This window comes from Pongo pygmaeus, chromosome 12 (assembly GCF_028885625.2).
Source record: "Pongo pygmaeus isolate AG05252 chromosome 12, NHGRI_mPonPyg2-v2.0_pri, whole genome shotgun sequence".
NCBI lineage: Eukaryota > Metazoa > Chordata > Mammalia > Primates > Hominidae > Pongo > Pongo pygmaeus.
This window is the reverse complement of record NC_072385.2, coordinates 64,177,373-64,189,644: the sequence shown is the minus strand read 5'-3', so window position 1 is coordinate 64,189,644 and position 12,272 is coordinate 64,177,373. Positions and strand designations below refer to the sequence as shown.

Sequence of the window (12,272 nt, the reverse complement as noted above, 5' to 3'; positions counted from 1 at the left end):
AGTGATCCTCCCGCTTTGGGTTCCCAAAGCGCTGGTTACAGGCATGAGCCACTGCACCCAGCCAAAAGTACTTTTTAAAACCGTGAACTTCCCAAAGTTTGTCTCATTTTCTTCCCTTATAAAACAAATCTTTTTCCTGACCTCATTTCCATAAATACCATAAAAGAATTTACTGCTACTCTCCCAGTTCTTCCAGCTCAACCATCTTCAACAACCCCCTCTGTCTACAGAGGCAGATACAATTCCTCTGGTGGTACATGCCTGTAATCCCAGCTACTTGGGAGGCTGAGGCAGGAGAATCGCTTGAACCCGGGAGGCAGCAGTTGCAGTGAGCTGAGATGGCACCACTGCACCCCAGGCTGGGCAACAATAGCAAAACTCCATCCTAAAAAAAAAAAAAAAAAAAAAAAAGGGTGGGGGAGTGTTGTACTCTCACCTCTACCTTAAAAATGCAGGAGGGTATAGGTTATCCAAAGGCATCAGGCAAATACCTGAAAGACCTCTGGGGAAGTTCACACTTTTACTTATTTATATACTCAGAAAGGAAACCTAGGCCAGGCAGATACACGTAAGCTGCCCAGCAACGGGACCATGTCTCATTCTTCTTAGAACTCACAGTGCCTAGGACAGTCCCTGGTACACAATGGGTGACCTACACATAAAATTTACCATTTTAACTATTTTCAAATGTACAATTCAGTGGCATTAAGCACATTCACATTGTTGTGCAACCATCACTACAATCCATTTCTGTAATTTCATCATCCCATAACTGAAACTCCGTACCCTTTAAACAGTAACTCCCCATTTCCCCTCCCCACAGCCCTTGGTAACCATTAATCTACTTTCTGTTTCTGTGAATCTGACTATTCTAGATATCTTATATAGGTAGAATCATACACTAAAGAACTTTTTCCAAGATGGCTGGGCTCCACTGATGGCTGGCAGCTGTAGTTGTTCTACAAGGCTATTAAGGGCAATTAACTTTCAGGTTGTTAATGGCACCTCCTACTGTCAGAGACACTGAAATAATAAAATAATTCACATGTAATTACCAGTATAGTCATCAAAGTTGACTCTTCCTCTCATTGTGTTCACGACAGACTCTGGCTGCTCAAATATTTCCTTCTGCATAAATGAACTGAAGTTGCCTACAGTAATAGAAATCACATAATTAAAACAAAAACAAATCAAATAAAAGAATTTGTACACAACTAAAAGTCTCTCTCCTTTAATATAATCTTGATAAATAAAATATAACAAAAGGTCATGCAATAGACATGACTGCCTAAAAGATTGGGTGAACATATTTTACTCTATGTGGAAAAAAATAACAGTAAAAGTCACTTTTAATTAACTTCATACTTGAAATGTGCAGTTAAAACAAGTGAACGAGACAAGCTTTTTTTTTTTGAGACGGAGTCTTGTTCTGTCATCCAGGCTGGAGTGGAGTGGCGTGATCTAGGCTCACTGCAATCTCGGCCTCCTGGATTCAAGTGATTCCCCTGCCTCAGCCTCCTGAGTAGCTGTGACTACAGGCGTGTGCCACCACGCCTGGCTAATTTTTTGTATTTTTAGTAGAGACAGGGTTTCACCATACTGACCAGGCTGGTCTCGAACTCCTGACCTCATGATCCAACCACCTCGGCCTCCCAAAGTGCTGGGATTACAGGCGTGAGCCACCGCACTCGGTCAAATGGGACAAGCTTTAAGTTTTGGAGTGCAACCTACATTCAAACTGTAGTTCTATCCTTTACTATCTAAGCTGGGGAAATTATTAATCTATAAAATAAGAGACCAATTACTTCACAGTATGGATTGTAGTATGGATTAATAAAGCAAGAAATCTGACATATATAGAGAGAGAGTTATGCAATAAATGTTATTTCTTATTTTTACTTTTTTTTTGAGACAGGGTCTTTGTCACCCAGACTGAAGTGATCACCGCAAGATCACCGCTCACTGCAGCCTCGATCTCCTGGGCTCAAGCAATTCTCACACCTCAGCCACCTGAGTAGCTGAGACTACAGGCACATACCATGCCCGGCTCATAGTTTTATTTTGTTTTGGTTTGTTTGAGACAGAGTCTCGCTCTGTCGCCCAGGCTGGAGTGCAGTGGCACGATCTCACCTCACTGCAACCTGCCTCCTGGGTTCAAGCGATTCTCCCACCTCAGCCTCCCCAGTCACTGAGACTACAGGTATGTGCCACCATGCCCATAATTTTCTTTGTATTTTTAGTAGAAACAGGGTTTTGCTATGTTACTGAGGCTGGTCTTGAACTCCTGAGCTCTGGCAATCTGCCTGCTTCAGCCTCCCAAAGTGCTAGGATTACAGATGTGAGCCAGTGCACCTGGCCTTTTTTTTTTTTTTTTTTTTTTTTAGTTTGTAGTAGCGACAAGGTCTCACTATGTTGCCCAGGCTGGTCTCAAACTCCTGAGCTCAAGTGATCCTCCTACCTTGGCCTCCCTAAGTGTTGAGATTATAGGCATGAGCCACTGTGCCTGGCCAATGTTAGTTTTTATTCCTACCACAATCCCATCAGAAAGGAATAAAATAATCCAAATCATAATAATTATAATAGTTAACAGAAGCAAATATTACATACAACTAAGTGTGTCAGACACTGTTTTAAGGACTTTACATATAGCAGCTTTTTTTTTTTTTTTTTTTTTTGAGACAGAGTTTCGCTCTTGTTGCCCAGGCTGGAGTGCAATGGCGCAATCTCGGCTCACTGAAACCTCTGCCTCCCGGGTTCAAGCCATTCTCCTTCCTCAGCCTCCCAAGTAGCTAGGATTACAGGCATGCGCCACCACACCCAGCTAATTTTGTATTTTTTAGTATAGTCGGGGTTTCTCCATGTTGGCAAGGCCAGGCTGGTCTCTAACTCCCCACCTTAGGTGATCTGCCCGCCTTGGCCTCCCAAAGTGCTAAGATTATAGGTGTGAGCCACCACACCCAGCCATATAGTAGCTTCTTAATCCTCAAAACAACCTTAATGAGGCAGGCTCCATTATCCTCATGTTATATGTAAGAAAACTAAAGCACAAAGAGAATAAAAAGGAACAGAACATGAACTATTTTTATGTTTATAAAGTATCTTTAAAGTATCAAGTGTTAATAACCTCTTTTTTATAATGTTAGAAATAACAAATCATTAATTAGTTTGAAGACGATTGTAAAAACAGCAGATAATTTCTCTAAAGAATCATCCCTTTTCCTAGCGTTGTCCCTTCACTAATCATGTGGAAGATTCCACTTATCATTCATTACTAGATTCAATATGCTAGGAAAGGAAGTAGAATATATTCTTTCCATTAAGGACAGCAAGCTATAACATGACAAAAACTTTCACCCTTCATGATCTGCTGGAGTTCCATCTGGAGTGTTTGCACAGCTCGTCCGGGGTGATCTCCTGCAGTTCGTTTAATTCGATGGATAGAAAGACGTCCATCCACTACTGCTGCAACATCATCATCTTCTAGAAAGATGACGCGATTGGTGTGTTCTATGACAGCACTATAAAGTTTTCAAGGCGATATTAAAATCAATAACCAAGGATCATTATTACAAATGAAACTATCATTTGGATACAAGAACCAAATTTCAATATAAACTCTATCACTCTGCAGTATCTCGGAGAATTTTCTGGTTACTAATGCCAACCCCTACAGGAAAGTATGGGGAAGGTGGTCATTGTGGACAAAAAATAAAAGGATCTCTAAGTAATCTAAGCCAAAGAGATTAGATCAGAAAGCATGGTTGTTTCCTCCTCATTCTATCCATTACCAAGTCCTAAAATTTTAACTTCCAAATATTCTTCGTTTCTATGTCCACCACCAGACAAATTCAAGCTCCCATCAGCTCCTTGGCTGGACTAGTGCAGCAATCTCCCAATTAGTCCACCCACTTTCTCTCTGATCTCTCTCCATCCATCTTCCATTTCTGCCAAAATTGATATCAAAAGGCAACAACTCTAATAAAGATTTCTCCTTCACTCAACAAACCATCTGACAGCTTCTCTTTGGCTCCTAGAGAGACAACAAAGTGCCTTACCGTAATCCCTATACCTCCTTCTCCAGCTTCATCTCACACCAAGCTTCCTCTCACTCTCTCTATTCGGGCCACACTCAGAGCCATCCTAACTCTCACAGGCTGAGCCATTTGCAAAGAATGAATGTTCCTCCCTCTACCTCTTAACCTAATTAACTCTTTATCTCTCCTTAACTCTCAGTTCAAACATCATTCCCTTAAAGAAATTTACCCACCGAGGGTAAATCACTCTGTTACTAGCATTCTGCAGCTCTTGTCACAGTTGGAATTCTACACTTGTGTGATCATTGTTTAAAATTTGCCTCCTCACTAAGGAAGAGCTCCTAAGGAAAAGTAATATTTTTATTTTTACTCACCATTATCTCCTGAGGCTAGCATATGACTTCACTCAGTGTTCAATATGAATGTATAAATGAATGAGAAAAGGCTGGTATGTTTCTGTAATTCCAGTGTATTTAAGCCATAACTGTCAACTGTGTAATCTTAAACATCTTAGCCCTGACTACACACCTTACACACCTGTAAAAACATTAAAGAGTAAAGCTTGTTTTCCCACTGAGATAATATATTCCCTGATGTCCTAAATGGCATTATTTTCTTATTTTTATTATTTTCTCTTATTTTCAGGTACAGTGGATGACTCAAATACTTGTTTGCAATTTCGGTGATTTTATTTTATCCTCATTACTATTTCACTTATAAATGCATGTAAACATCCCCCTGCATTTTCTCTCTAAATATCTTAGTCTACTACTATCCCTTTATAAAAGTGATTATGCTGCAAATTAATTCTAAATGTAAAAGATGAGTATCTACATTAGACTAAAACTACAATAGTTTAGCAACTATAACTATTGGGATACTAATTAAGCCATTTTACTCTTCAATCTAGAATCTCCTCCCTTCAAAACCTGGATAAGGCCCCTGAAATAAGAAGGAAAAAAATGTAAGAGCTCTAAAATAAATACACTGGAACAAGTCTCAAGCAGTATATGTGTTCTTGGTAAACTGACCTACATACTTTGAAATGACAGAAAAAGTGTCCTTATAGCCCCATCTCCAAAATGGTCACCTGTATTTCTTTAATTTAAAAAGTTCTCTCACAGAGCACTAGACTGATACACAATGACTTCTTGGGCTTCCTGCAGAAGGAGAAGTTTTACTAAAAATCTTTGAATCAACTAAGGAAGCTCACCTTGCATCAGAAGCAAAGTAATATTCCACTGCTTTTTCTTCCACCGGGAAAAGGCAGGTTGTGCTGTCCACACGAGAGAGATTGCAGCTTCCTTTCTTGTCTTTGCCTAAAGCATATAGTTAACATGAATTGGCAAACATGCAGAAAATCATGTCCAATGTAGAAATATGCATAATTTTCTACAAAATCAAGAAAAAATCATAGCAACACAAAACAATTTTAGCAAATTTAAAAAGCCAAGTAGATCACCTTATTTTCATGCAATAAGCCAATAAGAACAGACAAAAAGTGTACAGTGAAGTAGCAACTATCAAAGAGTGCGTGGCAGGTAAAAGTGCTACATTATATGTTTTTTTAATATAATATTTATTTTCCAGGTAAAAGTAATTCCTTAATATTAACTGGTTTTTTTAATCAAAAGTATGTATAAATTAATTTTAACTTTATACAAAACAATGATCTTAACACATTAAGGTTTGTGTACCTATAATGATAACAAAATTACATTTAAAATATCAAAATTGTGCAACGAAAAATAAAATGAACACAGTGGTTCACGCCTGTAATCCCAGCACTTTGGAAGGCCGAGGCAGGTGAATCACTTGAGGTCAGGAGTTCAAGACCAGCCTGGCCAACATGGCGAAACCCCAACTCTACTAAAAATACAAAACTTGGCTAGACGTGGTGGCAGACGCCCATAATCCCAGCTACTTGGGAGGCTTAGGCAGGAGAATCACTTGAACCCAGGAAGTGGAGGTTGCAGTAAGCCGAGATCACACGCCATTGTACTCCAGCCTGGGCAACAGAGCAAAAACTCTGTCTCAAAAAAAAAAGAAAAAGAAAATGAAGGCTAGTGGCAAATTAATTTTTATTGTATCATAACAAAACCTCACTAGATTTTAGCAGCAAGTCAGCATAACAAATTAAGTTGTAGTCTACACTAATTCGGATTTTAAAACAAAACAGATGCATATCACTCTCTAATTATGGTGTATCATATGTGGCACCCACTGTTAGAGACAAAATTTATAAACCAAGAAACTCTCCTTTCTTCAACTTGGGTTTTCTTACACTTCCTTTAAGTCAGGATAAAGTAGGGTCTTTTTGCAAAACTAATATCCTTTTAATTCTTGTATTTCAGAATTATGACACCTCTACTTAATTTGTCAAGACATTAATATTAATTTTTTCATCAAAACTGGAATGCTAAAGTTTTATAAATTGGCCTAATACAGGAAAAAAATCTATTAGTTGAAGACCACATAAATGTCCTAGAGACAAAAATGCACCTTTCTTCAAGGCCAGGACATAATAGAACTTAGAACTATGGACACAATAGCCAGAGAACATCACAAGTATACTTATAAAAACTGCTGTTTCATCTATCCTCTTAAAATGCACATATAAAGACAGACTTGATAATAATTATTAGAAATGTACATTCAAATGTGCTATTTATCCTGAGCTGATCATTATACATTGTACACATGTACTGAAATATACACCACATAAATATATAATTATATATCTATCAAAAATAAAAGCCAAAAAAAGTACATTCAAAGTTTTCTACCATCTGTGATTATTTGATGTTTTAGTGATGAAAACAAAGTAACTTTTCCTATTCATATTTAACAGCAAAGATGCCAAACTGAAAAATAAATGTAAGATGACATCCAAGAAAAAGTAACATTATAGAAAAATAACATATTAGTGTTTGCCAGGGGCTGGGAATGAGACAAGGGTTGATGACAGAGGGCAGGTTGAGGGAACTTATTGAGTGATCAAACTGTTCTGTATCTTGATTGTGGTGGTAGTTATGCAATTTCGCATCTGACAAAATTGGTGAAACTACATGAAAAAGAGTAAATATTACTGTATGTTAAAAAACAGAGGCCAGGCACAGTGGCTCGTGCTTGTAATCCCAGCACTTTGGGAGGCCAAGGCGGGCAGATCACTTGAGGTCAGGAGTTCAAGACCAGCCTGGCCCATGGTGAAACCTCGTCTCTACTAAAAACACAAAAAATTAGCTTAGAGTGGTAGAGTGCGCCTGTAGTCTCAGCTATTCCGGAGGCTGAGGTGGGAGAATCGCTTGAACCTGGGAGGTGGAGGTTGCAATGAGATGAGATTGTGCCATTGCACTCCAGCCTGGGTGACAGGGCAAGACTTTGTCTCAAAAACAAAAACAAGAGTGAATTTAAAAACACATAAAAAGAGAGCTCAGCATTTAAAAAAAAATAAATGCGACCAGGTGTGGTGGCTCAGGCCTGTAATCCCAGCACTTTGGGAGGCTGAGGCAGGCGGATCATGAGGTCAGGAGTTCGAGACCAGCCTGAGCAACATGGTGAAACCCCGTCTCTACTAAAAATAGAAAAATTTGCTCGGCGTGGTGGCGCGTGCCTGTAATCCCAGCTACTCAGGATGCTGAGTCAAGAGAATCGCTTGAACCGGGGAGGCCAAGGTTGCAGTGAGCCGAGATCACGCCACTGCACTCCAGCCTGAGCAACAGAGCAAGACTTCATCTCAAAAAAAAAAAAAAAAAAAAAAAAAAACCAACTACCTTTGCTTATAAAATGTCCTAATAGGCTTGAGTTTCACTGTTTTTTCTCCAAATATTGATAATTTCATTCTTCAAATAACAAAGTATATTTAGTTAAAATATGTTAAAAAATTTGAGGCTGGGGGCAGCAGCTCACACCTGTAATCCCAGCACTTTGGGAGGCCGAGGTGGGCGGATCACCTGAGGTCAGGAGTTCGAGACTAGCCCGGCCAAAATGGCGAAACCCCGTCTCTACTAAAAATACAAAAGTTAGCCAGGTGTGGTGGTGTGCACCGGTAGTCCCAGCTACTCTGGAGGCTGAGGCACGAGACTCGCTTGAACCCAGGAGGCAGAGGTTGCAGTGAGCCAAGATCATGACAATGCACAGAGCGAGACTGTTTCAAAAATAAATAAATAAGGTAAAAGAATTTGAGATATCAATGTCTGTTTAAATGAAAAGAACACTTCTGGGCTGGGCACAGTGGCTCACACCTGTGATCTCAGCACTTTGGGAGGCTGAGGCGGGTGGATCACTTGACTCCAGGAGTTCAAGAGCAGCCTAGGCAATATAGCAAGACTCCATTTGGACAAAAAAATTTAAAGTTAGCTGGGAGCCAGGCACAGTGGCTCATTCCTGTAATCCCTGTAATTTGGGAGGTTGAGGTGGGAGGATCCCTTGAGCCCAAGAGTTTGAGACCAGCCTGGCCAACACAGCAAGACTTCCTTTTTACAAATAAAAAAATTGGCTGGGGGTGGTGGCACATGCCTGTGGTCCTAGCTACTCAAGAGGCTGAGGTGGGAGAATCACTTGAGCCTAGGCAGCCAAGGCTTGAAGTGAGCCATGACGAAGCCACTGCACTCCAGCCTGGCTGAGAGAGCAAAACCCTGTCTAAAAATAAGAATTAGCTGGGCGTGATGGCACACACTTGTAGTACTAGCTATTTGAGAGGCTGAGGCAAGAGGATCCACCTGAGCCCAAGAGTTCGAAATTGCAGTGAGGTATGACCACACCACTGCACTGCACTCCAGCCTGGGCAACAGAGCAAGACCCTGTCTCCCCATGCCGCTCTATAAAAAAAGTAATATAAAGTTACATCGAAGTAAATAAATAAGAAAAACAAAAAATAAACTTTACACATAAACAATATAAAAGAACAATCACTACAAATTCAAATAAAGCCAATCAAGATAGCAAATGTAAATCCAACAGTAATATGTCATGCATAAAATAAAGATCATTTAAACATATTTCAGTTAAAAGTTAACCTAAATGATTCAAATAACTACCACTTAGTCAATCTATAATAACCTAGCACACAATGCTTTTCCTAATCTAAGCATATATCCTACATGATTTTAAAACAAAGGAAAAAATAATTTACAACTTCAACTATTTTCTCAAATTTCAGAAATTTTAATGAAATTATTAAAAGCACTTTCTAAATGCCAAAAGCAGACACGCAAAATATACTCTGCAAATTAGAAAAATGTCAAAATACGCTTCCCCACAAAATAAGCACATTTTTAGAGGCCCAGCACATTCATTCACTCCAAGAACAAAAGAATTAGTAAAGAATAAACAAAAGAGGATAAGATCCTCCCCAACCATGCAGAGTGCATTTCCCACCTCTTTCTCCCTGTGATCCCCACCGTGTGAATTTTGATCCAATCTGAGTCCTAGCTAAGGATACACAACAGAAAAAAATTCTAATCATCAGAGAACTCACAAAAACAAATCTTTTTCATGTCTAGACAGAACTATATATACATGTGCACCTGACCAAAGAGGCATTTATTCCAACTTAAGGAAAATAATTCTTCATATCTACTGCACTGCATTTGTAGAGGTAATTTTACCTGTTCTGTAGAGTATAGGAATGTGATCAGTAGAAAGTTTATGTTCACTCCGTACACCAATCAACAGAGGGCTACCTCGCCTGTAAATTGCAAAAGCAGTTAGAATTAAACCATTTTTATAAATAATGGACTAATGATATAAAATTTAATGGGCCAATACTCTTCAAATGTTTAAATTATCCCCCCAAGCTCAACTTCAGATATAAGAACTAGATAAAAAGAATTAAAAAAAAAAAATCTGTATTGGGCCAGGTGCAATGGCTCACACCTGTAATCCCAGCACTTCAGGAGGCCTAGGCAGGCAGATCACTTGAGCCCAGGAGTTCAAGACCACTCTGGGAAACATGGCAAAACCCCGTCTCCAAATTAGCCAGGTGCGATGGCACGTGCCTACAGTCTCAGCTACTCGGGAGGCTGAGATAGGAGGATTGCTTGAACCTGGGAGGTGAAAGTTGCAGTGAGCCAAGATCGCGCCACTGCACTTCAGCCTGGATGACAGAACGAGATCCTATATCCAAAAAATTCTCTATCAGGGGTCAGCAAACTGACCTGCAGCCCCAGGGTTTATTTTTATAAATAAATGGTTTTTGTTTGTTTGTTTGTTTTTTGACAATGGCCTTGCTCTGTCTCCCAGGCTAGAGTGCAGTGGCGCAATCACAGCTCACTGCAGCCTTGACCTCCTGTCCTCAAGTGATCTCCTTGCCTCAGGCTCCTGAGTAGCTGGGACTACAGGCATGCACCACCACACCCAGCTAAATTTTTTATTTTTTATAGAGATGGAGTTTTGTCATGTTGCCCAGGCTGATCTGGAACTCCTGGGGTCAAGCAATCCACCCACCTCAGCCTCCCAAAGTGCTGGGATTAAATTATTTCTTTTCTTAATTGACAAATAAAAATTGTATTAAATACAGTTATTTTGGAACATACCCATGCCCATTCTTTTACTTATTTTCTGTAGCTGCTTTCACACTACAACTGCAAAGTTGAGTAGTTGCTACAGAGGCTACATGGTCCAGAAAGCCTAAAATAGTTACTATCTGGCCCACTCCAGAAAAATTTGCCAACACCTGTTCTGTAACAATGTATTTTAATTTTTTTCCTTTGTAATGTTAAATGGAATCTTCCTTTCAATTGTGCACAGAATGCCAATATACGAACGTGTAGCACCTTCTCCTTAGTCACCCTGTTTTCAGATTAAAAATATCTCTCTCTTACCATAATATCTTAGGGCGCCTCACTTAGGACTTCATGATCAGGCCTAAATATCCTAGCAAGAAGTAGTAATGGTACAATTATCTAGGAATCTGTCTAGAATATATGTTTCAAAAAATACAGAGAAAGCTAATATTTTAACTTTATTAGATAATATTCAATATCCAAATTCACAAAGTAACCTTGGTGCGCCCAACAAAGACAAAAGGCCAATTAAATGCCAAAATATATTTGCTTTCTTTTTTTTTTTTTTTTCCTCAGACGGAGTCTCGCTCTGTAGGCCAGGCTGGAGTGCAGTGGCACGATCTCGGCTCATTGAAACGTCTTGCCTCCTGGGTTCAAGCGATTCTCCTGCCTCAGCCTCCCGTGTAGCTGGGATTACAAGCATGTGCTACCACACCCGGCTAATTTTTGTATTCTTAGTAGAGACAGGGTTTCGCCATGTTGGCCTGGCTGGTCTCAAACTCCTGACCTCAGATGATCCGCCTGCCTCGACCTCCCAAAATGCTAGGATTACAGGTGTGAGCCACAGCGCCCGGCCTGTATTTGCTTTCTTCAGGGATTCTGTTAAATGGAAGAGTGGAAGCAACAGACAAGAAGGAGCATGCGAAAATATGCTCACATGAATATATCTAATAAAGGGCAGAACCTTTATAATAAAGGGTCATGTATAGTCTAAGAATAAACATGTAACTCAAATATGTTGAAATGCCTTAGTCATTGTTAGAGTTATATGTACCTTGTGCCAACTGCTTGCCCAGGAAAATGAACACTTTTAAATACGAGTGCAAAAGCACCTTCCTATGGAGGGAAAAAAATGCATTAGCAATATTTACTATAATCAATTATCAAGTCAGAAATGCCTAGAACATACTGGCTTCATCACAGAAATTTTTTGTTCACACAAATGCTCTTTTGTACCAGTTTATAAACAAGTCTAAAGTTTAAGTAAACACTTACTCCTAAGCTTTGGTGTATTCAAGACCCACATTTTTTTTTTTTGAGATGGAGTCTCACTCTGTGACCAGGCTGGGGTGCAGTGGCACGATCTCGGCTCGCCGCAACTTCTGACTCTCTGGTTCAAGTGATTCTCCTGCCTCAGCCTCCCAAGTAGCTGGGATTACAGGCACGCACCACCACGCCCAGCTAATTTCTGTATTTTTAATAGAGACAGGGTTTCACAATGTTGGCCAGGATGGTCTGGATCTCTTGACCTCATGATCTGCCCACCTCGGCCTCCCAAAGTGCTGGGATTACAGGCGTGAGCCACCACGCCCAGCCAAGACCCACTTTTTTAACCAAGCCTACACTCAAAATATGCTCGATAGATAACAACTACAAAAACAGATCATTTAAAAAGTCATCCTTTGTACAGGCTATGCACACTTCTCAACCTATATATCCTATCTCCATCATC

The 12,272-nt window shown here is 39.9% G+C and overlaps 1 protein-coding gene across 3 annotated transcripts in view; it reads right to left on the bottom strand.

Moving 5' to 3' along the window:
- The window catches only part of GFPT1 (glutamine--fructose-6-phosphate transaminase 1), a 62,235-nt gene that overhangs the window by 19,644 nt on the left and 30,319 nt on the right, over positions 1-12,272 (bottom strand). For all 3 annotated transcript variants that reach the window (XM_054474108.2, XM_063648644.1, XM_063648643.1), the window contains 5 exons: positions 11,595-11,656; positions 9,644-9,723; positions 5,248-5,353; positions 3,355-3,518; positions 1,056-1,151 (listed from right to left, as the gene is read on the bottom strand). In XM_054474108.2, the coding sequence (XP_054330083.1) occupies positions 1,056-1,151; positions 3,355-3,518; positions 5,248-5,353; positions 9,644-9,723; positions 11,595-11,656 (508 nt within the window). The remainder of the gene's footprint in view (positions 1-1,055; positions 1,152-3,354; positions 3,519-5,247; positions 5,354-9,643; positions 9,724-11,594; positions 11,657-12,272) is intronic.